The sequence below is a fragment of the Euwallacea similis genome, chromosome 2 (assembly GCF_039881205.1).
Source record: "Euwallacea similis isolate ESF13 chromosome 2, ESF131.1, whole genome shotgun sequence".
NCBI lineage: Eukaryota > Metazoa > Arthropoda > Insecta > Coleoptera > Curculionidae > Euwallacea > Euwallacea similis.
Window position 1 is genome coordinate 3,725,417 of NC_089610.1, and position 27,024 is coordinate 3,752,440.

The 27,024-nt window shown below is 37.7% G+C and overlaps 2 protein-coding genes across 4 annotated transcripts in view; one reads left to right on the forward strand and one right to left on the reverse strand.

Annotated features, from left to right (window-relative positions):
• The window catches only part of LOC136419475 (probable G-protein coupled receptor CG31760), a 68,516-nt gene that overhangs the window by 37,620 nt on the left and 3,872 nt on the right, over window positions 1-27,024 (reverse strand). Inside the window, exons 2-4 of the mRNA XM_066405835.1 lie at window positions 21,111-21,214; window positions 19,084-19,194; window positions 18,787-18,973 (exon numbers count right to left, since the gene is read on the reverse strand). Of these exons, the coding sequence (XP_066261932.1) occupies window positions 18,787-18,973; window positions 19,084-19,173 (277 nt within the window). The 5' untranslated portion in view covers window positions 19,174-19,194; window positions 21,111-21,214. The remainder of the gene's footprint in view (window positions 1-18,786; window positions 18,974-19,083; window positions 19,195-21,110; window positions 21,215-27,024) is intronic.
• On the forward strand, window positions 1,360-18,259 carry LOC136419237 (uncharacterized). Of its 3 annotated transcripts, none has more exons than XM_066405443.1 (5): window positions 1,360-1,549; window positions 14,549-14,706; window positions 15,328-15,521; window positions 15,573-15,794; window positions 15,846-18,259. In XM_066405443.1, exons 2-5 carry the CDS (start codon window positions 14,555-14,557, stop codon window positions 16,664-16,666), a joined length of 1,389 nt encoding a protein of 462 aa, XP_066261540.1. In that variant the 5' UTR covers window positions 1,360-1,549; window positions 14,549-14,554; the 3' UTR covers window positions 16,667-18,259. The 3 variants fall into 3 exon arrangements, with proteins under 3 accessions (XP_066261540.1, XP_066261541.1, XP_066261539.1); XM_066405444.1 differs by lacking the exon at window positions 1,360-1,549 and adding an exon at window positions 11,453-11,517; XM_066405442.1 differs by lacking the exon at window positions 1,360-1,549 and having other exon boundaries at window positions 14,322-14,706.

Consider the following 27,024-nt stretch of genomic DNA (forward strand, 5'->3'; position numbering starts at 1 on the left):
TTTCACCCACGCAACTCGCAGTCGATTTTCAGTTCTACTAAATTATCTCTCCTTCTCCATTTTCAATGTCAGAACAATGTTCCAGCACATCCTGAAGTAAAGCAGCATTTTTGCATTTCCAGGATCATATCATTTACATAAAATAAAAATTACCGTGGAAACCATTTACGTACTACGTAATTATGCCATTTCTGTGTGAGCACAGGATTTGGTTAATTTGGTCAAACTTCGTCATTGGTATGTTCCCCATTTTCATGGAAATTATGCTTCTGCTGTGGTATCAGCTTTCACTGCAGAATAATGATACGAAGTAGGTTAACTAGGTTGGGTATTAGTCACGTTTCCATGGAAACTAGATCGATGTTAAAGTTATCAGAAATCTAATAATTTGGCCCTTAGCAAGAAGTTTCGACTTGCTATTCATCATCAATATAAAAAATTCCGTCACCATTCTGTCAGAGACATACAAATCACTGGACGATAATATCAATAATAAAAATAATCTAGAAAATGTAACAGCGGACTTTGTGAATAAAAATTGGTGTATATGCCAATGAGATAGAGATCTTGATTTCCTTACATTTCCCCCAAAAAAAAACAAGGAAAGGGGCGTATTTAATATACGTTTCGTGGGCAAAGGTAGCATGTTGAAAAAAGGGGATTTGTCCTGTCGTGAAAATTTTTTTTATAACTGAACTCCCGAAAATATGAACTTTTGGATGAAACATGTTAGCGCCAATGGTAATCTTCAGCAGGTCCAGCTTTTGGCGCTTCCATTATCCCAATGAGTTTCCCGGTATTGAGCTTCTTAATTATTAATATTGTTTGTTAATTTATGTTTATTTTTTATTCTTTTCCAATTAACTTTAATCCATAAATCTCCTCTAGTGGCACTGAAAATTATTGATTTAATGTGCAGTGACCATCCAGCAAGGGAGTGGAATTCCAAATGCTTTTAGAGTTCGCACTGACCAAAATCGAAAATTAATCATTTTAGTCAGCGAATATCAGTGGCGTTCATACCAAAAAAAAACTTTGGAGTGGTATACAGAGGGACCAACAAAAATGTGGCCACTCCATACATTTTTAAATCTGTGTTAATAGATATCGGAAAATTTCAGACCTAATTTGATATTCGGCGCCAAATGTACAAAACAGCACGCGAGAATCGCAAGTTTCCCTTAAGCAAACAAAATTTATCCACATTCATTTCCATTGTTTCACAAGTTAATAATAAAAAACAAGATAAGACAACCTTATCACTTCATTATTTATCTCATAGTCATATTTTTGGAAGCTTAATTTTAGAGGTACCGACATTTGCCATAATGCCATGTCAAACTAGACATTGCAAGTTAGTTCAGGTTAGTTAGGTTGCCTGACTGAAGAGATCATTGTAATTGTTATTGATGCAGAGTACTATGTAGTACTCGTGAATATTATTTCGATATTTTTGAGTGTGTTTACGTGACGGATTGATCTGAAGTCATTCAATATTGTTAGTGAGCTATCGGTGATCTTCGAGGCTTGCTGGGGAATATATGGAGAGGTAAGTTTTTCGCTTTGCAAATTGGTGTTGAAAGAAAAATTAACAGTAAAAAAATAAAATAAAAGATAAAAATCTGTAAAAGTAAAAATATACGAAATACGTGAGAATCTATGGCATAAGATTTTTTTAAAGATTACATTTTTATTTTGAGATATGAAAACCGATACCCATTAATCAATTTTTATATAACAAATTTACAAATATGGCAGTTATTTCATCTGTCATTTATTTGTTTGTTATCATGTGTTATCTGTCTAATATAATTATTTATCTGTCTGTTTTTAAGAACCCCGAGTACTATAATTTTACGGCTTAATTCTAATTATTCTGCAAGATAATTGTTTTTATTCCTTAACCCAATAATACGAAGTTTCATAACTAACATGAATCACATTATCCTTATCGAAAAGGCTGAAATACGTAATTAACGTTAATCCTGAAATCGAATTCTGAGTATCGCGTTCCACGATAATTTTAAACAACTTCGGAACGCACGGAAAATAACGAAATCAATAATCAATTAATTTCATTCAGTCACGGATCTAAAAAACCCATCAAGTGATTTTTTATGAAGTTCTGTGCAAAGAAACTTTCACGTTTCAATCAAGCAACTCTTAGGGACAAGTTAATTAAATTATTTCCAATGCAATTATGGTAATTATATATTAATTGTATAAGTTTCAAAATATATAATTTCACTAGTGCGAAAATAACGTATGCTTATTCCTTATCACCAGTAAAGTAGAGGCTTAACAATCTGGTTCTGCACAAAATTTTAGTTAGTTTACACATCGGATGCGATAATAAGTACTTATCCAACAGATACCTGTACTAACAACGGCATATTTGGTTAAACCTAGAAGTCATTCTACTTATTCTAAATGGATTTGTACTTCAGTCCATGAACGATAACCCCTCAGTCAAAAAAGTCAAAAACTGAAACCTTCATAAGCGGCAGATACTGATCACGTGGGAAAAATAGTCGTTGTGATTGCTAAGATGTGAGTAGTCATTACTGCATTAGTCCAATCGCAACGCACATTTTTGATACGTGATGGGTATCTGTCGCTTATGAAAGCATCAATTGTCGATGTCGTTTACACTGTGTCAATCCAATTGCAAAATCATGGAGCGCAGCTTGAATAAATTGAAATGTCCGCTTTTTATTGTGATTTCGTCATCTTACCTCAAAATTACAAAAAACCATTTGTGAAGCTCATTGAGACATGCGATTTTATATATCCATTATCCGTTAATATCTCCATATATTCCGTTGAGATTTCTCAGCCAGATAAGCATCGGTCGTCATTCTCTAGAGACCAATGCAGAAGGTGTATTTCTGTTAGTCTTTGAAATACACAGAAGTTGCAAGTAGCTAAATGCTCTTGGAAACCTTCGCGATTAAAATTGCTAATGGAACGGTATGGATCCCTCAGCGATTCATATCGCACTAGATTAATTATTTATTACTACTTTATGGCATCGGTCTCCGAGGACTATACGTTATCCGCTAACGACACTAACCTACGCTGAGTGCACCGCCTCTTTACTTCTTATTTGAACTCATTATATACTTCAGATTTGAGCTAAATGGAATTGTTCTGCCACGAAAACGCGACTTTATTTATTTATAATAAAGGAGCAGACGTAATGTTTGATTTAGCTTTGAAAACATACCGTTCCATACGTCATCGGTCGCTCGAGAGTGGTACGGAGCTAAACTATAACTTCCTCGTTAAATTAAATAGACATCTGTAAATAATAGGTATTTTCCAAAAGACATTAATTTACATTACTAATGGAAATGTTAAGCATGCGGGTTAGCGCATTACCATTTTAAATATATCTATTATTGTCCCTGCGGGAACATGTTAATGTTAATGAATAAATTGGTTTTAAAGTTGAAACTTGCTAATGTGCATGCTTGGTGGTTTAATGCATGTTTTTGCATTTATTCAACGTATACAGGGTAGCCCAAAAATGTTTTCTGAGGTTAGTGTTTGAAATGGAAATTTTATTTTGTTAGCATCGTATGGTATTGTATAATAACGAATGGGCATTTTATAGCGAATCTGTAGGGCGTCATTTTTAAGGAATTGAATTTGCGTCAAAACTAATGTGGGATTTATCTTTTATTCGGTTGTCTAGGGTTTATGTATAATTGGGATAGGGTACAATACGAAGCTTAAATGGTAACTTAATTAGTAAAAACTCGCGTCACTTAGTTCGTCGTTCACTCCGGATATCAAAAAGAGCGATTCTCCTTGTCACAAATCTTAAATATTAAACCTGGGGGTAATAAACCAGTGTCGTACCTCGAGTAGAGGCCAGCGACCGTTACCACATCTGGCTGCTGCGAGCCAGCACCACGAACCATCCTTTGTTTGAGCCCTTAGCAACCATCCTCCGGCCCTTCTTCCTTGGTTCAAACAAAGAGATGTTCGCTTTTTGGGTTTTTTCCGTGACACAGATTCTAGGAGGTTACTGGGAGAACCCAGCAACAGCCGAGAATCACTCGAACTCAGGTACGATACGCATGGGCGTAACATCGAGGTACCTCACTTTTTAATCCCCCTCGGTTCCTCAACCCTAATTTAACTAATACTATCTAACAAATATTCGGACTTTCCCGTTGGTGTCTCGATTTGGTCAGACAGTAATAATTACATTTAGAAGAGTTAGAGCGATCTGACGAGCGGATCCTACATTCGGCCATTCTGACTAGCAATCCGCCTCGGATTCGCTATCATTATCGACCCATGGCTTCATGTATTCGGCACAGGTAGAGGTGCGTCCCGGTCCTTCGTGGGTGCCCACCTTAATGACCTCGTATCGCTCATTGGGCAGAACCTCGATGACCTCATAAGGACCAAGAAATTTCTTACACAGTTTCAGCCCGCCCCCGAACTGCGTTCTTTTTATGGCCACTAAATCCCTCCGTTTATACTTTGTCGCTTTCTTCCGCCTTAAATTATATTGCCTCCTGTTTTCTTCTTGCGCCTTCAAAATTTGCTTTTTGCTATCTTCACGTAGTCTTTCCCTTTTTGCGTCGAAATTCTTGATTATCTCCTTTTCCAGCATTTCCTTAATGCGAATCTCCTCATTATGCCTCATCCGGACACCAAACAATACCTCGAACGGTGTAGCATCGATACTCCTTTGCAGTGTGGAATTCAAAGCAGTTTGCACCTTATCTACTTTGTCATACCACCTACTAGGATTTTCCATGCTCAGTTTCGTAAGGACAGGGATAATCGTGCGATTAACCCGTTCCACTTGACCGTTCCCTCGAGGTACTCCGGTGGTGACAGTGACGTGTTGGATCCCCTCATGTTCACAATAATCGCTGAATTCCTTCGACGTGAACGCAGTACCTTTGTCTGTAATTATTCTTGACGGATTTCCAAAATTTTTCTGTTGCGTTCTTAATTTGTCGATGGTTTCCCGCGACGTCGTCGACTTGGTAGTGTACAGCCAAACGAATTTCGAGAAGTCATCTACTACGGCCAATATATGCTGGTAATTTTTATTTGTTGAAGGCAGAGGTCCTAAATGGTCAATATGGTAAGTGTATAGCGGTCCTTCGTCCTTGGGTATCGGGTGCAGCATTCCCTCTTTCTTTCCTTCTTTTCTGTTTCCCAGAATGCAGGCCACACAATTCTTAATAACAGTATGAATCTTTTCTTTCAACTTCGGTATATGGAATTCTCTTTTGACGATTTCCTCCACTTTTGCAATGCCAAAATGGCCTATTTCGTGCGTTTTCTTTATGACCCCGGACTGCATCGACTTCGGTACGACTATTAATTCCAACCCATTGTCGTATTTGTACAAAATACCGTTCTTTACTAAATAGCCTTGGTAATCTTCAGTGCTGGCAATTTTCTTGACAGCCTGGACGAACTCATCTCCTTCTTGCGCCGCTTTTAATCGCCGCAGAGTCCCTTCTTCGTCATTAATTTCAGTTAGAGTCATTACGGCTGGATATCGACTCAGAGCGTCCACATGGGCCATTCGACGGCCACTTCGGTGCTCTATAACGTATGAATATTCTTCCAACAGTAATGCCCATCGTGCTACTCTCGTAGTCAAGTCTTTCTTATCCATAGTCTTCTGGAAAGCGGAACAATCCGTGACTATCTTGAAATTACTGCCTAAGAGGTAGACTCTAAATTTCTTGACAGCTTGTATCACAGCCAGAACCTCCAGTTCGTAGCTGTGGTATCGTTCTTCAGCTGGTGTCGTTTTCTTACTCATATAATATACAGGGTGGAATTTATTGTCGTCGTTGGATTTCTGCATCAAGCAAGCGCCGTAACCATACTTACTTGCATCAGTATGTAATTGGGTTTCACCATCTTGCCTGTAAATATACAGGACTGGTTCACTAGTTAGTAATTCCTTCAACGTCTCATATGCCCGTCTTTGTTCATCGCCTAACACAAATTCCTTGTTGTTCCTCAACAGATCGCTTAAAGGTTTTGCGATTATGGCATATGAAGCGACGAATTTTCGGAAATACCCCGTCAAACCGAGAAAGGATTGGATCTGCTTGGGCGTTTTTGGTTCCGGAAATCTTCTGATCGCCAATGCCTTTTCCTCAGAGGGCTGTACTTTACCATCCTCGATGATATAGCCTAGGAATTCTACTCGTCTTCTTAAGAATTGGCATTTACTCTTCTTTATTTCCAGCCCATAGTCTCTCGCTACTTGTAAGACCATCGCCAGACGCTCTACCCCTTCCTCGAGAGTGCTACTCAAAATTATTACATCGTCCATATAATACAACACAATGTTCATAGAGGTTAACTCCCGAAAAATATGGCATATAAACCTCTGAAAAACTGCTGGGCTGTTACATAGGCCAAAAGGACATTTTAGGAATTCGAACTGTCCGTTATGAGTGACGAACGAGGTATATTTTCGACTGTCTTCGTCTACAGGAACGTGGAAAAATCCATTTCGCAGATTTATCGTGCTGAAGTATTTGGCTCCTTGCAACCTATCTAGCACGTCCTCAATCAATGGTAACGGAAAACGGTCCTTGACTATTTTCCTATTGATTCTGCGATAGTCGCAACAAAGTCTCATACTGCCATCTCGTTTCTTTACCAACACTATCGGACTTGCGAAATCAGAATAACTGGGTCTTATGATTTCTTCATCTAACCACTCCTGTACTTGTCTTTCTACCTCTACTCTCTCAACGGGTGAGAGTCTCCTTGGGTTCTGATATACTGGCTCTTCATCCCTCAGGACAATCTTCATCCTAATGTCGACATCCTTTACTTTCTCCGGCGAGTAATTTTCTATCAAGTCCTTAACTTTGTTTTTGCACTCTACATTCGGTATATGGTCAATTTGCGGGTTCTCTTGATCCAGACCGTCGGCAATCTTCATCTCCATCAAGAAATTTTCCTCCCTCCTCTTGTGTATGACCACGCCTCCTTCTGTGAAACTTACATCCGCCCATTTTAATAGGTCATTACCCACAATGGCCTTAAAGTTTGAGGCATTTGTTGGTATCACGTGGAACGTTAACAATATGTCTTCGTCGTTGATCCTTGCTTCCTTTTGGAAAAATCCTTTGGTCCTCACTCTATTGGAACCTATTCCTTTTATAATTATCTCATTCCCCGTTAAAGGGATATGTCCTAGATAGTCATCGTAAGCATCGCTCCTTATCGCACTTATGTCGCTACCCGTATCTAACAGTGCGGTCAGTTGTACATTGTCGATTTGTACCTTAACGGCATTATTCGGTACGACTTCCATAAGGCGAACATTGGCACACGGGCTATTTTTACCTGCGTCGTTTGTCCTCGTTGGGCATTTGGTTGATATATGTCCAAAACTATTACAATTATAACATTTGACCCCTTTGGCTCTGTCTGGGCACGCGTTGGATTTATGTCCTTTGAGCCCGCAATTGAAACAATTGGTAGTTCTCCCCTTTCTATCGTGCTCTTCCTTCTTGATTTCCTTTTTCTCATACTTCTTCTCTGAGCTGAACGTCGGCCTTTTTGTTCTGATCTGCTCATACAATCTGACCTTATCCTTAAACTCAGCGAAGTTTTTCGCTCCATAAAGCACACATTTGCTTGATGGATCATCCTGTATCCCGTCAATAATGTATTGTATCACGACCTCGGCCTCTAACGTCGCTCGGCTTCCGATCTCACGCATGACCAATACATATTCCTGTACTGTCTCAGCAGGACTTTTCTTTCGAGACATTAGCAACTTATGAATCTGAGCACTGCTGACCTTCACTTCAAACTCAGCGGTAAGTCTTTTCTTAAGAGTAGTCCAGGATTTAATACCCTTTTCTGATTGCACATATAGTTTCGCTAAACCCGTCAACGACTTTTTCGCGAATATTAATTTCTGTAAGTCGTTCCATCGTGTGACCTCTGCTATTTCCTCAAAATCTCGGATCCACTTTTCTATCGGGTAATCATCCTTGCCATCAAATGGTCTAATGCTGTCTTCTACGTCACGAAAGGTTAACGCAAAAGGATTATTTTTTCTCGTCTTCGTTTTGGTACGGGCTTGTGGCTGAGCTAAATTTCCCTCGTCAATTTCGTCCTCATGTCCGGATTCGTCGCTACTTTCCTGACCTCCGGCATCCTCATCTTCGGTCTCCCCGTCTTCTTGTCCCTCAGTAATATCGTCGTTGACTGACAAGTCATTCAGGAAAGAGCATACCCGATTCGCGATGTCCTCGTGTTGTCCCGAATAGTCCAAGTTTAGAATGTGACAGATCGCCATCAAATCGCTTAAGTTCAACTGATCTTCGGTTTCTGTTAATTTGGTCTGATATTCCCTTGATTCCTTGTCCAGGTTAAAACCAGGGAATTTCCTCACATTTTTTCTAGTTTGCCGACCTTGACCTTCTTTGCCGTAAACAGCAACATGCAGCGCTTGAACCGCCCTCAGTTTAGAATTTGTGATATTTTGCGCAATTTTTTCAATATCCCCCAAAGTAGTCATAATTGGGTATGGAATTGATACTAGGCCAATATTCCAAGAAAATAAAAAATGAGATACGATGCGTTTTGCTGTTTACGTAGAATCGACTTGAAAAGACCAGTCAATAGAAGAAATCGAGACACAATCGGGATTACAAAGCAATAAATCTACTAATACAGTAAAATTAGACTAACTTCTGTATCCTACCTTAACTGCTTTTATCTGTCGGTTGCGTACACCTTTTCCGCACTCCACTTCACTTCGCGGAATTAATCACTATTATCACCCTAATCTCGCACTGTTTCGTCGTTATCGCCGTCGTCGTCGTTACCCGTCTGGTATTAGTGATTTCGTCGTTATCACCGTCGCCGTTGCTCTCAATCCTGAAGTGCAGAGCTTGGTCGTCCTAACTCGTTTCCCAAATTTCGGCTGAGTCTTCTAAACTATTACCCCAAATCTCGTAAAAGTCTCCAAAATCGTTACCCCAAATCTCGGACGAGCCCCCAAAGTTGTGGGATTTATCTTTTATTCGGTTGTCTAGGGTTTATGTATAATTGGGATAGGGTACAATACGAAGCTTAAATGGTAACTTAATTAGTAAAAACTCGCGTCACTTAGTTCGTCGTTCACTCCGGATATCAAAAAGAGCGATTCTCCTTGTCACAAATCTTAAATATTAAACCTGGGGGTAATAAACCAGTGTCGTACCTCGAGTAGAGGCCAGCGACCGTTACCACATCTGGCTGCTGCGAGCCAGCACCACGAACCATCCTTTGTTTGAGCCCTTAGCAACCATCCTCCGGCCCTTCTTCCTTGGTTCAAACAAAGAGATGTTCGCTTTTTGGGTTTTTTCCGTGACACAGATTCTAGGAGGTTACTGGGAGAACCCAGCAACAGCCGAGAATCACTCGAACTCAGGTACGATACGCATGGGCGTAACATCGAGGTACCTCACTTTTTAATCCCCCTCGGTTCCTCAACCCTAATTTAACTAATACTATCTAACAAATATTCGGACTTTCCCGTTGGTGTCTCGATTTGGTCAGACAGTAATAATTACATTTAGAAGAGTTAGAGCGATCTGACGAGCGGATCCTACACTAATTAGAAAATTAATTAAGTAATTACTATTCGTCGGGTATAATTTCTCTAAAAGCAACCATTAGTTTTAATAAAATGAAGTAAACTAAGACGAAACTGGATTAATTGCTCCTGTTAATTGCAATTACGAAGATGCAATATTGTACTGTTTCTTTACGTTTAATTAATACGTAAGTACTGAAAGGGGGATATACCAATAAAATTGTCATTGAATGAGCTGTTGCGTGTGCGAATGAATAATTGAAACACACTTCAAATGAACATCTGATATCGTTTTTCTCAAAAACACCTACGAGCACCATACAAAAAAAATAAATTGATATGTTGTGTCTAACGTAGGAATGAGAAGTACTTAAGTTAATTCGCGTTAATTGATATAATATAAAAATTGAATGTTTAATAAGGTATGACTTAAGGAGTTCCATTACACAACTAGTTGTGAAATTGAAAGAGGTACTTTCACTTTAAAACTTAGTTAAAAAAAGAGGCCTACTACACTAATGGGTGTCGTAGGTCTGCATTTACTTAGCTTTAATTTGTTCAAAATTTTTGTTGTTGTTTTTTCCTCGTGCAGCAAAGTAAGGAAAAAATATGTATGAAACTCATTAGGAAATGTAATTTGTTAAACTTTTAAGAAATTAATAGTTGAGATAATGAGTACGGTTGGTTCGGGTTAGCTCAGGTTAATAGTAAGTTTGTGCAACGAGTAAGGTAAGGAAAAAGCACGTAGCGCCAAACTATTAAATTCCTACCTGAATTAATAAAAAAAACGATTGTTAATTCAGGTGAGGTTACTGAGGATTAAATTTCAAAAATATATATATAATTAATCAAAGTGCTAGAACTTAATTTCCGAAAGGTAAACATATCCTCTGGCGGTTAAGTTTTTATCTAAAGCACTCTTAATCTTCGTATAAGTTGGGAGATCAAAATTAATTAACTTTGATGAACGCCTAAATCCCATGTTATTTCTTGACAAATCTATTTGGCTTGATCAAAGTTCCGCGAGTCATTTATTGCAGTTTTTTTTGAAAAGTTAAACGCTTCAGGGTATAAATATTGTTTGTTTATTGATAGGAATTTTAGATAACAAATTGTCAAAGCAGAAGGAAAAAGTGAATTAAACGTGAACCAAAAAAAATTAAAGAATTAATGCGCTAGAATGTTTGACAGGATGTGAATAAAACTATTTTATTTTTCTATTTTTTTCCCTTTTTCAAATTTTTAGAATAAGTTTATGCTCGGTGCCTGTGCATTGACATAAATTAACGCTAAATCGAGTTTTTTTAAGAACCTGGTGCAATTGACCTGTGACTGTCTAGTCAACAGGGCCAATTGTACCTACCAATCCTGCCAACTCGTCTTTTTCAAAGTTTCTAGATAGTACTTTATCCAGTCAATAAAATTGTCCTGTCTCCACAATTGAGTGCATTATTTACCATCTGTAACGAGTTTCTCATGGGTTATAACTTATTTACTTGACTTTCCTGGAAAAACCAAACAAATAACGATGACCACGTATATAACAATATATGTATTTGATATTGTTCGTATGCTATTAAGGGCTCATCAGCGTATTCTCAAAGATATCTTTTGAAGGTTACGATTATCCGTAATCTCACAACTTCAAGAGCCAAGTGAATTTGAAGTACGTTCGTATCATACTTAATCGTGATTTATCGTGAAATAGCTATTATTATCTTCCATGAGAAAATTAATATTAAGGAAGGAAAATTAATATAAGTTGTAAATCTATAAAGTTTATGTCCGCATTTTAATTTAAACTGAAGATATTTCGACAAAATACATTAGAGGATTAAAGGCGCTAATGCTCCATCGAGAGAAAGCTTTGGAGAATATGTGAAATCGACGTAAACCGCAAACTTTAAATTGGGGTAAACATTAAATCCTTTATGGGTCATTAATCTAATAAAACTTATTGTCAATAGCTTTATAGGAACAAAACTTCTAAGTATTTAATTTCCTGCAATATCCGGAACTTTCGATAAAGAATAATCTACAATATTTTATGTTCTTCCTTTGACTTTTGCCAGTCCTATTTCTGGATATAAATTTTATTGACAATTTGAAATATCCGATAGTAAAAACCCTTCAATATGGCTGAAAGTAATAAATGAGACGAGAAAAGGGAAAAAGATTTTTATACGTGAGATGTTGTGTTATGTGCAAAATGTGCTACGAAAAGAAACATCGCCCTGTGCTCGTAGCTCGGTGAGGGTATTAATTTTGGGAAGCTGTGTAGATTCCCACATTTATCGTTCTTATCAATTATAATGCAATTAGTATTAATAGTATCGTGTTTATTAGATATTCCGCTCAAAAGTTTTGCGTAATTTTGATCTAAACTTTGGATACACCACTCAATTAAGTCCTTTAAATTTTTACACCAAATTTCTCCGCTGTAATCTCTTAACACAAGGATGACGAAAGAAGATGATGAGTGCATTTTTAGTGGGTGAAGATATCGTGCTTCTCTTCCCCCCTGCGCACCCACTCACTTTCGACTCTATAGCGATAGATGGAGCAGGGCGTGTAGGTGAATCCCACACTACCGTGAGAAGCGTCACCAGATCGGGTGTTTTTAGTAAGACTTTTGAAATGTAAAAGAAATCAGATTAATTCAGATTAGTTCAGAAAGGTTGAAGTTCATATTAGTTCTAAAAGAAGCTTTTTTGCACTTTATACGATATTATTTATTGCATGTCGAGCGTGTGTTTATAATTAATTGAAGGAAAGTCATAAAGTTGATATCTGGAATTATTTGCCCGTTATTTATTTTATGACTCTTCAATAAGCCGAAAGCTAATTGTTTCTATCGTTTATTTACCGTTTAATTAAATTATTGACATATGTGTTACACCTTCATCTGCTGATTAGTTTGAGATCAAACGTAGGATTCTTTGAGTTTATAGTTCAAATACAGGCTTATTTGGAGCTATTTAGTAATTTTGTAGGTATTTGTCCACTATTATAACCCACTTTTAAAATTTCCTGAAAAACAAAATTTGCTTTATTACGTACGTCAATAATCCGACAATTTACGCACAAAACAGATAATCTCACGTAAATCCGAAAAGAGACAGTGAGACGAATATGACAAGCGAAATGTACGCTAATCAGAATATGCAATATAAAACTCCAAATATAGCTCACGATCCGGCAGTAATAATTGTGATTTAAGCAGGAATTTATGCTAATTTGGCAACTGAAAATTTAAAACTTTTGAGAGGCAGACACAAGAAACTGGAGGGATATTCTAGTGTGAAACTGACATAATATCAATGACCCTGGCTTATGTAAACTGAATCTCATTAGGCGCGAGGAAATTGGCGTTTTCCCGTGCCCTTGCAGGAACGCTATATTTTCAGTATAGTTAGCTAACTGGTTAATAATCATGTTCTGTATCATATGGATATTGAAAATCCAATTTTCTGTATAAGCCATATTAGCTTCCTTCGAACATGCCGTGAAGTGGCTTTGCCGTACGAGCTGCAAGTAGCACTTTACCGCACTCAGTATGCGCTTAACGGTACATTTAATCCAATCTTAATCTTTCATCTAATTTGCTGCGCTCGGTATATTTCCGATAAATTTCAGTGTGTTTTCGAAGTTATCTTTTTATACGAGGATCACAAAACATAAATCTTCCAAATTAGTAAATTATCCATAATGGACAATAAATTTATGGTTTGTTGATGACGTGGTGTTGTCGTGCTTATTGGTAACACTTAATATTTCGTAAAACCAAGTAATGACCTAATATTAAGCATAAATTGCTTCTTTAAACGAAGGAATCAATCAAGAAATGCAGAGTTATCGTAATTTCTAAGTATTCTATTCATCATGGTAAATAAATAGAATTGAAATTGCTGCTCAACAAGGATTGAAGTTCAATTTTGTCTAATCCTAATTACATATAGTCCGGCAGATTCGGCAAATTTTCGGTTGTGATTTCTACCCCTATTTGTGCCTGAGGCGCTATTCTCAAGCAAAATAAAGGAAAATTTGAACAATGCGCCTCAAACGTGTTTAAACATATTTAAACAAGTTTGGCGCGACTGGAATCGGAAAAACAAAAGAACAGGGATTGGAAAATGGATTTTCCGTTCCCTTAGGTGAAGTTTCCAGGCTTGCCCGGCTGAATATCAAATTTTAGAGATACGTAAAACAGAAAGTCCGTGTTTGCTGTCCGGTCGTAAAAAAAAATAGTATAAACTTAGATTTGACTGTGAGCTGAATATTTAAGTTTTTGGGGTGTTATTGTCGTGCACAGTAAAGGAGGCGCAGAAAAGGCCAGGATAAGACAAAAATCGACCAAAAAAAGTCAACTGGATCACATTAGCTTTATAATGCTTGATATTTGCTTCAATGAGTAACCTGTAGACCGTTCATTGCGTCCAGCGGGTCAAGAGATGGGAAACTCGATGTGGCCTCGAGTCCGCAAAATGTACCATAGTGTGAGAGAAAACCTGCGAGGTTCGTCATACTTAAAGTATTTTAAACTTGGATGATAGAAATGATCAAATAGTCCTAAAAGGTGAATAAATAAAAGGAAAAACCCACTAACGAAGCAATATCCTGAGTCCTTAATCCTAATAACATAGGAGGATTAGTTTCCCATTCAGTCAATAACGGTATTTATTATTATCGCCTCCACATAAAAAAGTCATATATAAGATCATTAGTTTGAACACCATACATATTGTTAGCTTCCGAGTAAAGTACTTTTTCAAGTAAGTGATTATGCATTCACACTGTAAATATAGAATTAATGATAATCCTGATAACAGTAAATTATCTGAAGTAGCACAAAATTGTTTATTTTTGTTGCAATACTTGTGCCTTTGCATGGTCTACGATTCTAATTCGATGCTATGATACATTCTGATGATATGTCTGTTTCAGGTCAAAATGCAGCATCTTTCAGAGATTTCATTCACGTTTCTGAGCAATCAAATCTGTGCCAATTGCAGACAGCCCATTACATGTGGCCCAGTTTATCTCATCAACGATTTGAGCACATTGTGTGGACGATGTCGTATGATGGTCAAGGATCATTACAGGTATCATGGTTTAAATACTCAATCATATTAAGGTTATACCGGGTGATCTGGATAAAATGCAGGGTTCACGCACTGACTAAAAGAAAAAGGATTCACCATGTTCATTTAGATTAGTTGAGATCAATTCAGGTTAGGGGTGATGGTGGGGGGGAGGAGGTAAGTGGAGGGGCAGGGGGGTGGGCACAGCGGGTAGAGATAAAAATAGAGAATCGGGTAAAAGAGGAGGAAAGTAGGAGATCTTTGATAGAAACATAGATATGGAATGGAAATAATACAGACAAAGGTACACTCAGGATAAGGGATATGAGCAATAAACAAAATTTGGTTTGGGTACCTTGTGTTTCGAGAACTTAGCCTTTGAAGACCCACGTTAATATGAACACCCTGTACATTCGCACTACTTGATTGTTCAAGAGCTTAATCATGAAATCAATTGGCTTGACATGATGCTCCATAGTAAAGCTCATGTCAATATTGACTTGATCTAAAGTGCCCAACGCTTTTTTTTCCTTCATACTGTATAAAATATCATTGACCACCTGGTATGCCCAACTTTATCATACAAATTGTAATAATGATAAAAAATGTGACTAATTTGCTGATTCTCCCATTTTTGGACAGAAATTTCGCGTACGAAGCTTTAGCCCGAGCTTTCGTCTATCCCTGCAGAAACTGGAAGAAGCACTGCTTAGTTAAACTAGAATGGAACGAAAGTTTGACCCACGAAATGGAATGCGACTACAATGGATGCTGTAACCTATTGTGTTGCCATCCTGGGGCCTTTTTCAAAGGACAAAGGGAGACACCTTCTTATGGTAGGGAATGGATGATTTGGTGGTGGATAGGAATTAATACTGCCCTTACAGAACCCCGATGGACAATGGTGCCTGAAAACTTCCTGGACGAACTTGAGTGCGTGCTATGCAGAGGATACCTCAACAGCGCCCCTATTTTCCTGCAGTCCAATGGGCAAAATGTATGTCATAGATGCATCTACACTAACGGAAACCCTCCGAATTGTCGCAGAAATTATGCCTATGAGGGCTTTGCTCAAATATTCCTGTTTCCTTGCACTTACCGAAATCAAGGTATGAAGGATTTAATTGCGAGGGGTATCCTTAATTCAAAAAACATTTCAGGCTGTAAGGAAAGACTCCCTTTCGGCAAGGAAATCTGGAATCATGAAGCCCGATGTGAGTATGGTTCAAACCAACAAGAAGTGGAACAGGCTCTTCGGCAACGCCAAATAGACGAAACTCGAGCTAGCCTGAGACCTGTGCAAAATCAACCGTCCCACTTTACAAGAAACCAGCAACACCTACCAGCAACTAGCGAAAACAAACCCCATAAAGAAAAAGGTGTAGTCCAGACTCATACTGGTCACGTTTGGGCAACTATCACCCCCCAGAAAGCCCTTTTTGCACCTCCTGATGACTACACCGATCAAGCCAACAAAGACCTGTTAAAATCGCTGGCTAAAAAGCACGAGAAACAGAGGCGAAGAGCCGATGATGTTTATAACGATGTGAATGCAAGGAGGTTCTCAGATTGTGAGTCAGTTTCCACAAACGAGTCCTTCGGGCAAAAGGGCAGCGGTTTCAGCTCACCTGACCATCCAGAACCTTTCAGAAGACCTTATTATGATCGGCGGTCTCCTTTAGAATATGCCACACAAAATTTTGTAGATTCTGAAGCATCTCCACGACATACGCAGTATTCGATATTACAACCTCATCAACTGAACGACAGATTTGATTCGATCCCAAGGGATTCTTATAGGGAGAATATTAAGAGGGATAGTGCCAGGGGGAATACTTCGCTTATCAACGAGTTAAAGTTGAAGCAGGATCAGATCAAGAGGACTCATTCCATTAAAGCAGAGAAGCCTGCCAATGAGTTAGTTTATAGGCAAGGTGGGAACCTACAGGGTATTTCTGAGAATTATAGGCAATATCGGTAGACCTAAGGTATTATTATTACTGTTAATTTTAACCTTAGTACCACTCAATGATATTAGGTTGTTTCACATGAAATGTCCGATTTTACTCGTGACTTTTAAGAGACTATAACTTTTTCAAAAATTATTATATTTCATCGAAATATGCACCATTGCAATCTGCACATTTTTGTCATTTAGTGACGAGTTTTGCAATTCCATTTTCATAAAAATCATTGCTTCTACTTTGAATAAACTCCTTAAAGGCACTTTCTATAGTGGCTTGATCAAGGTACCGTTTTCCGGCGAGGAAGTTGTCTAGGTGTTTAAAAAAGTGATAATCCGTCGGTGACAAGTCCGGCGAATATCGTGGATGTGGTAGTGTTTCGTACTCTATTTCTCTGAGCTTTTCCACGGTTCTTTGCGAAACATGTGGTCGCGCGTTGTCATAAAGAAGGATTGGCCCCTTTCTATTGACTAATGACGGTTGCTTAACAGACAACTTTCGATGCATTTCGGTAAGTTCGGCACAATATTTCTCTGCAGTAATGGTTTCACCCGGTTTTAAGAAGTTGTAATGAATTACGCCCCCCATTGACCACCATACAGTAACCATCGTCTTTTTTGGGTGCAAACTCGGTTTAGGCATGTGTTTTGGATTCTCATCGGCATCTAACCATTGTGCAGAGCGTCGTCTGTTGTCATACAGCATCGATTTTTCGTCGCACGTTACAATGCGATCCAAAAACGGGTCTCTGTCGTTTCGGATCAGCAGAGAATTGCAAATTTCCTGGTGCGTAATTTTCTGCCGTTCATTAAGCTCGTGCGGGACCCACTTATCCATCTTCTTTACTTTCCCAATCAGCTTTAGGTGCCGAGAAATTGTTGCGATGCTAACGTTTAGCTCTTCTGAAAGTTCTGGGACAGTTTGGCGGGGATTTGTCTCAACCAGCACCTGCAAAACTTCATCATTCAGGGCACTCTTTGGTTTACCACGGTCTTCAATTTCCAGGCTCTCGTCTCCAGATTCGAATTTGGCATACCAGCGACGAATAGTGCGTTCATTTGCAGAACCCTCCCCAAACGCACAGTTGATATTTCGGGCAGCTTCTACGGCGTTATGCCCACTTTTCCACTCATACAAGTACAAGACGCGAAAATCTCTTGGATACATGTTAGACATGATCGGTCCAAAGATGTGTCAGAACTGTACACAATCCCACAAAAAATATCAGATAAGAAACAGCACACTCTCAGGTTTGAAACGATATATTTGGCGCATAACTAGAAAAAAGTCTTGATGCAAAAAAAGGCGGAAGAAAAGTTAAGACTTAAAATCAGACATTTCATGTGAAACAGCCTAACAATTTATAAGAGGAGAATTTCATGGAAACTAGTGCCACTAATGACAACAATAGATAATATACAATGACTGAATATGTAGCTTTACCTGAGAAATAATAGTTAGAACGTAAAATAAACACATTTAGAAAATCTAGGCAGTGTAAATATGGATTTTTCAGCCTTTTTAATGATCTACCCATCAGCAGTAATGAAGTAATGTAAGTTAGAATAGATGTTCATTTGTGTATAGTCAAGATAAATGCCTTAGTTCCAAAATAATATTTTTGTCTTGGATCCAGAAATTCCAGCCGTTTCCCTCCAGGGAAAATAGAATTTTCTGAATAAGGTTAAAATATTAGCGGCGCTTCTGCCTGAAATCTCCCTGCTGTAGGCGGCAAAATTCCACATTTTAAACCAGGCATGTTCCTTCCATTTAATCGTAACGAAAATAAATACCAAAGATATTTCCTTTGAACGGGCCATAGAAAGGTAACTTTTAAACTTAAAAAGTTTTTAGAACACGCTTCATGGAACTCCTAAAACTTTTGACATCGTGCTTTTACTATCAAACAAAGTAGGGCTGCAAAGTATTAGTAATGCAATGCACTATGCCCCTTGGGCATTGCAGTGACATCAATATCTATGTTTTCTTAGGAAAAGTTGGGCAAGCTTCTATTCTATAAAGTTACCTGCATTGACCAGTCAATGAATCCGACACATAAAGCATTTTATCGAAAGAGCTTGGGGAATGACTCGGAACCATCGTCTCTTGAATTGAAATTAATGGAGTGTTTTCTTACCGTTATGGTGGGCAACACCCAAATCCTGCAAAAGGGTGGCTGCCAAATCAGCCTTTTGACGCGCTGATTCGAACCGCAACGTGTCGATCGGTACCATGAGAGGTCGGTACTGCTCGGTGATGCAGAGGGCACCCACGCTTTGCGTTGAAACTTCGTTAATTATTGTTAAGCTCGACTCTATGTCCTCCTGTAAGGAAAAAAAGACGGTGCAACTCTAAAGAGTCTTAAGTCTATTAAGAACTAAAATTCTTGATTATGTGGAGATAGTTTAGTCAAAAGTAAATACTTCATATTTACCCTTTTCGCGAGCCCGTTTACGTCGAGAACAAACCAAATCAGGAAAACCATTATAAGTTCTCGTGGAGTCACAAGAAGCTCCCACCCCATTACGCCGCATCCTCATTGGTGCTAAAATTAACAGAGATTTGCATTAGAAAATCGATGTCATATTTGGCCCTCGATTGTTCAGCAATTAAGCGAGATTTGCACTAGAAACATGGACATTGTTCAGTGAGTGTTGACACGAACTATTGTTCAGTAATTTAAACCGAGATTAGTTCAACATGTAGAAACAAATTGTTTGGAAAGTTTCCAGAATCCAACTGGTGGAGTGAAACGTTTCGGTTAATTGTGCATCCTCAGGGCTATGCCAAACAGAAACGCCCTAGGAGAAAGGAAGACACTCATGGACTCATTTTTACTCACGGTGGAGCTTTTTGTCTGTCAATACTTGGCATATATTGCCAATATGATCTGACCGGCATTCTTTAGGCCTAAGATGTGGATCGGCTACTCGTACGCAAAGTAACTTTACGCACATACAGAGCGTCGCTGAGTGACTCCTACATCCTTTTCTTTTTCCTCATAATTAGGGGCGGAATTTGACTGATTGCCTATCAGGCGGTGTCTACCTTCAAAAGTCACATATTTTGCTTAATAGTTAAATAATCATGAATATATATTTATAATAATAAATTAATTAAATTTAAAGTAACATATTATGAGGAGCTGAGACCAAGGGCAATATCTCGATTGCCCGCTAAAACGAATAATTCTTTCTAAGACACATATAAAAATAAATAATATCTGAAGTGATCCCATCGAACGGTGGACATGCCATGTTGGAATAAGGGCCATTAAGGAACTTGGAGACAAATTATTTGTTCCTTAACAGCTTTTTCGTGTCTGGTGGAGGATTTTTTCTTCAATTATGCCTATTAGTTTGAAGGCACGAGAGGGCTATACTGTCGGGTTAAAATTAAGATTTAACAATAGTAATTTATCATCATGAAGCTGAGAGTGCACTGAGCCTTATTTGGTTGAAAACTGAGCAATTTGGCAGAACAAACAAGATATTTTTCAATGGTTTGTGAAGCGAGATATTTTTTAAAGTCGAGAGAGAGAGAGAGAGAGAAAGAGAGAGAGAAGGATGCTAGATTTTGCGCATGCGTTAGAGGGATATAAAGGGTGAAGTGGGAAATTTGCGTGCATAATGTGTAATAAAAAATACTGTATTATATCCACGGATTGGGGTATTGTAGCCCTTGCCCCTTACAAAACACTATACATTTATATTACAATCCTCTAATCTCCCCAAATAAAACTCTATCTATCTATCTAAATCTCCTAAACCGATGTCGATAACCTCGCGTTTTTGTTTCGTTGAGTTTTCGATCCTATTTTCCCCTTTCTTCTCATCTTTTTCTGTCCTACAGCCTACCCGCATTTCTCAACTTATAAGTGTCCAAGATTTTAAATTATCATTCGGAATACTCTTACAAATGCGATTATGTACTTATATCGATTCAGTCTGGTTTAGATTTTCTGCACAAAATTAAGCTCTGAAAGAACATTGTAGAAGCAACAGATCGGTTGGATGGCTCGAAAAGCCGGGAAAAGGCTTTTGTTTGCTCAGATACATCTGTCGTCGTCGAACAGGATGAAAGGTATACGCATTTTCGTCTAATTACACCCGACTTCACGCCCTGTAGGGCAAAGGGCCTGAATTCGTGTCAAAGGGCGCGGATCTATTTACGACCTTGCCGTTGTCGATTACCGATGGGTTTTCCGGGGGAACTGTCCTATGCAAAGTAAGTGGATAGAGGTCATATGTGGACAGTTTGGTCTCTTTTAACTTTAGTTGGAGCAAAGAAAGTTTGAGTAGAGGGGCTTTAATTTAGCGCATATTAAATCCAGAAGTTTGATTTTGAAAGGGCAATAATGGTTAAAAAATTCTGTTGTCAAATTGCCAAAAGTTGTTAAACATTTTAGGCTGAAGAACGGAACTAATAATTTTATTAAGTATTTTCTTAGATCTTACTTACTGAAATTTTATGCTTGGCAGCCTCTTTTGGGCAAAAACGCTGTTCCTCTGTATCTCGTACATGGATGATAATAGCTCAGTTATCTTCCTTACATCCCGCAATTCCTGGAAAACAAATCTGTATTAGGAAAGTTTGGATATCCTTAGTGCAAAATATGATAAAAAATTGTAAATAGTGATATAAAAATGGTAAGATATATTGGGCAATACCAAAATATGGTGACCGGAACTCATGTGACCCGTAACTAAAGCCTCCTCTACGGCTTGTCTATATCCAGCTTACTGTTTTAATTATTTTTAAACTGTTAAGTCTATGTGCTTACTGCTCCTTAATATCCAATCAAAAGTCCAATTTTCCTTGTTCCCACACAGCTACCTAAGACCAAAATCAATTTAGATCAGAAAGTTCACCCACTGGCATTTGTCTAAATTTATCGGGCTCTATCATCGCTACCTCTCAGGCATTCTCTAATATTTCTCCAAAAGGGGAGATTAATGACCACTCAGGTCCATGGTTCGTCAGGAACTTTAATTAAGCTTCCTAAGAAAGAAGGCGAGGAATTTATTTTATGAAACTCGTTAGACAATACCGGTCACTATGACAAAACAACGTATAATTAGTTGCTTTGTGTGGAGAAAGATTTATGGCCCCTCTGTATTATGGACACGACCCATCTCAAAGCAATTTCTAAATCAGCATTACACTATGCCCTAAATGAATCGATCTTCTATCTCTTACAGTTTCAGAGATATCCATGCTGGTGCTTCAGGAGCGAACATCCTGTATATAAAAGATATAAGTTATTAGGAAATCACTGTAATTAAGTTCAGTGTAGGAGCTGGAACCACACATCTGCTATCAAATTTGACTTCTTAATCATAAGTCATATTTGCATCTTAAATTCCTATGGGATGCATCTTTCATCCCCGTGGGATGCATCTTTCATCCCTATAGGAATATTTGTCAATTTAGTGTCAACAAGAAACCATAATAGATATTATTGAATTTTCGTTGTGACTGGAAATATAACTACCGTCATATTAGGAAGATAGCTCGTTTTCACGCAAGTTGATTTAAATTAAAATTGATGGAAGCAAAATATTATGCGTTTTTATATTGCTCTGTAGGCATAACGTGACAATATCCGTGAACAAATTTCCCCGTTTTCGAACTAATAAAATTAGTCCACCCACCACATATTTGCGGTTTCGTGTTGTCCTTTCGCGGGACACGTAGGCAGTAAAAGTACAATTTCCGAGCCATCAAACCACGCAAACAAATTCTTTCAAATTTAGATAACACATTACGGCTGACACCGAACGTGTGGGAGGCAAACCGCAAAGGACGCAATATAAATGGGCTCCTGTCCTGGATTAGGTTATAAAGCCTTCCCTGGAGCTGAATTTCGCTTAAAATCAACCAGGAAATGAAAGCTATGCATACCTAATAAACTGGTCTTTGGGAAGCAGGAATTAAAATGTTTTCTTAAGGAAACACGAAGGGATAAAATAATGACGTAAAAGTTTGCTTTTTTTTCAATTTGAAAAGTATTAGAATGAATAATTTTCCTTAATAAATTGAGGAGGGAAAAATATGTTCCTGTTAATCCAAACGAAGTGTCCTTAACCTTGACGTGGATATATTTCGGAAAGAAACCAAGAGGTGTAGGCAAATAATTCGTCCTTGTCTTAGATTTCACCATTCGGAAAAGAACATACTAAATGAGTTCCGGACTAACTTTTGCTTTATCGAGTTTTTTCGTCTGGGAAATAAGAGCTAAAACATTTGGATAAGGCATTGAACCAATAAATCCCCGAAGGGGTTTCGGGTTTTATCGAATAAAGTTTTAGGAAACTTCTGTCCGAATTCATTTTATTAAATAACCTCCTTTTTACGCCCGTAAATATTTCAAAAATGGGGTGAGACAGATGTAGGACTATGCATTGATCACTTGTTCCCTGGGAGAATTGGATAATGAAAGAGATTCCGGATTCTGAATGTAGGATCGCGTCCCTTGTAGATAGGCGTTACTTTTAAGCTGGATACATGTTAGATAGTAGAAATTAACTTTAAGATTGTCATACCCCTGGGGTACGACCCTGGTGGGCATTAGTTGGGGCATGGGAACTTCCCATGCCATGCCTTGTCGGTGTTGGAAATCCCCGCAATAAACCGGGTCGGCATTGGAACTGCCTGTAATATACTTTGTCGGCATTTGAATTGCCCTTGATAAATTTCGTTGGCCCTATAGTGGCAGTTCCAATTCCCAGCTTAAGACGTAACGGTTTGATACGGCGGGTGGTGCAGACGGCACCCTAGCCAGGGTACGCCCATGGTTTATCATCATGGATTTTAGTATTTAAGATTTTGCAGGGCATGTACAAGCTCTCTTTTCTTCTGGGTTCGGTTGTCGTTGGTAACTCAGAAGTCGCGTCCGCGCTCGCTAAACTCACAAGTTATTTTATACTCTCTTTTGTTCACTTTACATTAATAAACGCATACTTATAGTCCTTTCCTATCTGTGATTTCACTATAAGATATAAACACCATCCTATATCTACAGTAGTATCAAAACCCGATACTACATGAATGTCAAAGAACTTGTTTCAACTCTGCAGCTTGATGAACCCTCAAATATGTGGGAATAATGATGGCATACACAGGCATAAATTGCCGTTATATAGCCGCCCTGGCAAACGAAATGAGGTAAATAAACTGGGAAAATGTTAAAATATTTTTGGAAATTGTTCCTGTTGAGCAGTGTAATTAAAAATATATACACAGGGTGTTTCATCATTTAACAGGATTTTTTTTTCCAAAGTGACGCATTAACTCAGAGTGGAGGTAATAGCAACAACCCCAATGCTTCACTTGCACAAATGGCACATTGTATATAAAGTGAGTTTTCAATTGTGAAAGAAATAATTATTTGAAAAAAAGAAATCAGTATTTAAGAAATAATTACAAAAAAATAAATGTATAATATATAAAAAAAAAGTAAAAAAATCCTAATGCACTCAACAGAAATGAGCAGATGTCCTGTTTGCTAAATAACTACTATCGCTTAATTAATTACAACGGTTGTGCCTTTTGTGGCTTAAATTATTGTTCTTCGGCTTACCACTGCTTCCATTTTTCAGTTACCATAAAGCGTAAGCAAAAACCGAACCAGCAAACGGCGTCTGCCCAAATTACTTGTTTGTTTTCCACAGATGTCACATTACTTGGAATTTATACTTTTCCAGGCGCAATGTATATCCCAATGCAGGAATGAGATATTAAAAAAGTTTTGTAGCTTGAGTATGCAATTTTTAGGTCCAAGAGTGCTTTCAGAGGTACGGTGATATAAAGTTTTAAGCGGAAAATTTTATTACTGAGGTATAGGAATTTTTCTTTTAGCGAAATATTAGTTTGGTACCTCGCAAGCTTAAGCCGAATACATAAAAGAAGTTTAAAGTTAGTTGAAAGAGACAATGTAATAAATTTTAAATTTTAAGCTTCTTAATCACATCTGACTAATTAAATTGCAAAATAAAATAAAATTAAATAATTAAACTTAAATTAAGCTATTTAATAAAATAAAATTAAATTATTTAAAAAAACTTTAATTAAATTTTTAACTTAAATCTTCCAGATTTCCCATTTTGAGTCACTTTATAATTAGCACATTTTGACTTTGTAATTGATACTTTTCGGTGTAGTTCCTACATTTGGTCACTACCCATTAACTTACCACTGCATTCTTTATAAGCTGACGCCCCGGCTCAACTTTAAAATGTGGCTTAATTTGGGTGTTCTGCATGCAGAAATGTGTGTTAAACAAGGTTTAGACTCAAGCTTAGCTTATGAGCATACGGACAATATCGCGGGAAAACATTAGAGAGTCTCCGCAAGAAATTCCTCTGGTTACAGTTATTTGACAAGTTTCCTACCTATTTATATGCATATACCTGTATGGATTCTATCCTGAACTAACCTAATTTAACAAGAATCTTTGAGTCTTATTCTGTCTATTCTCTTGTTCCTCACGTGGCTTCTCTGACATGATACTTAACACATTCATCCTCAAGTTATCGACCCTTTTAATGCGTCAGCATAGGGGAGAGAAACAACAGAATATATTAATTAGGCGCCTTGAAGTAATGTTACAATTGATTTCAAAGGCAGGAACTGCGGCCTCTCTTCATCTGACGAATTATTTCGTTAGTTTTCAGTTAAAATTGGGGTGAATATAGCGTTTCGATTGCGTCAAGACGCCCACTCATACCTTATATTGGCTGTATTATTTAAACTCAATTACCTCTACAGGAATATCTAATTTCGGGAGTACTGCTTGTTAACATACTAGATACCAATAATTCTCTTATCATAATTATCACCAATGCGGGTTCTGCGTATATTACACTATGCAGTATGTGCATAGTAACTTGGAGTTGTGCATAGCAACTCTCAACTTTGCGTAGCAACTTTCAGTTATGCATAACAATTTGCAGTTATGCAATCTATACGCTATTTGGATAAATCAAATAATGAAATTTTTATCCTCGGGTTCCTTCAGAAACTAACTCGCATTGAGTGGTTTCTACCTTGAGGAAATATTAGAGTTTCTAAGGTTGTCATTAATATGCCTGAGAATAATATAAATCCACGTACATACATCAAAGCATTCTAATCTCTCGATAAATTATTAACCCTAATTTATTCAAACAATGTTTGCCCGGGATTCATGAACAGCAGCCGAGAAAGTACGCTTTCCCTTCCTCATAAAAGGTTTTAGATCAAACGCATGGATGAAAACGAACCCCCGAATTTCCACTCAAACAGAAAATTGCGTTTTCCTTTCGTTATGTTTCACATATTCGACACATTATATACTAAACGGTTTACTTAGCAAACACGCTTTATGAGATCTTTATGGTTTCAACTTTGGATTTATTATGGCAATTTAGGGAATGCAAATGGGGATTTATGAGTTTGCAGAAAATTATTTAATTCAGGAAGGATTGATTTCACATAGCATCACCGATTCGCATTTTTTCCCCATAAACCCAGAAAAATTGAACACGGGACAATGGATTATAACAAAAGCCTTATCCGGGTCTGGATGGAATCACGTTTCCAGTATTTTTGCTCCACGAGTTATGGAGATATCCGATTTCATATTGCGGGGATCTATTATATTTTCCTGTGAAAATCGCCTACAATACCCAGCTTATAAGGCTATTGCCGGGGTTTAAGTGTGTCGTTACTTACTCTTGGATCAAAAGCAATGGAACGTAAGAGGTTACTAAAATGTATGGAATAGTTGTTAGTAAAAATGTCAATTTTGTCTTGAAGGTAGGTTTTTCGAGGTAGCAGAACATACAGGGTGTACGGAAACTGCAGGTTACATCTTTGACCACAGAATCGCCAAGCAGAGTGCTTAACTTATTTAAATTTGACGCCCCAGCCAATTTATGCGAACTTGATTGGGGATAGCAAAATGGCTATTTATATCCCTAGTTAGGAACTGTATATTTTTGTGTAACGAGTGCGATTTCTCATAATGACACGAGTAGTATAAAATAGCACTATAAAAAAGCAAGTTACTCGAAATCATCCTTCTCCATTAACATCCATTCAGTATAGAATATTTGCACATTTTTACATTTTTTAAAATATTATATTTATTTTACTTTTATATTTTATATTTATTTTTATGCTATTTTTATATTTAAATGAATTATTTTTATTTCTCAATTAACATGTTTTTAAATTGTATTACTCCTCTCCTTTATCGCTCCGATACTACAGTATTTCTGTACTTTTGGTTTTTAAAGTTTTTTTTTGGTGAGCAGTAAATATTGCACAATAAACACCAAAAAAACACAATTTTCTCGAAAACTTAAATACAGCACTTAAACCTAATTTGTTC

Coding starts and splice junctions, on each gene's coding strand:
- LOC136419237 (XM_066405442.1), top strand. CDS start 14,531: ATGATATGTCTGTTTCAGGTCAAAATGCAGCATCTTTCAGAGATTTCA. Junction 15,522..15,572: donor AAGGGAGACACCTTCTTATG/GTAGGGAATGGA, acceptor CTGCCCTTACAG/AACCCCGATGGACAATGGTG. Junction 15,795..15,845: donor TTGCACTTACCGAAATCAAG/GTATGAAGGATT, acceptor AAAACATTTCAG/GCTGTAAGGAAAGACTCCCT.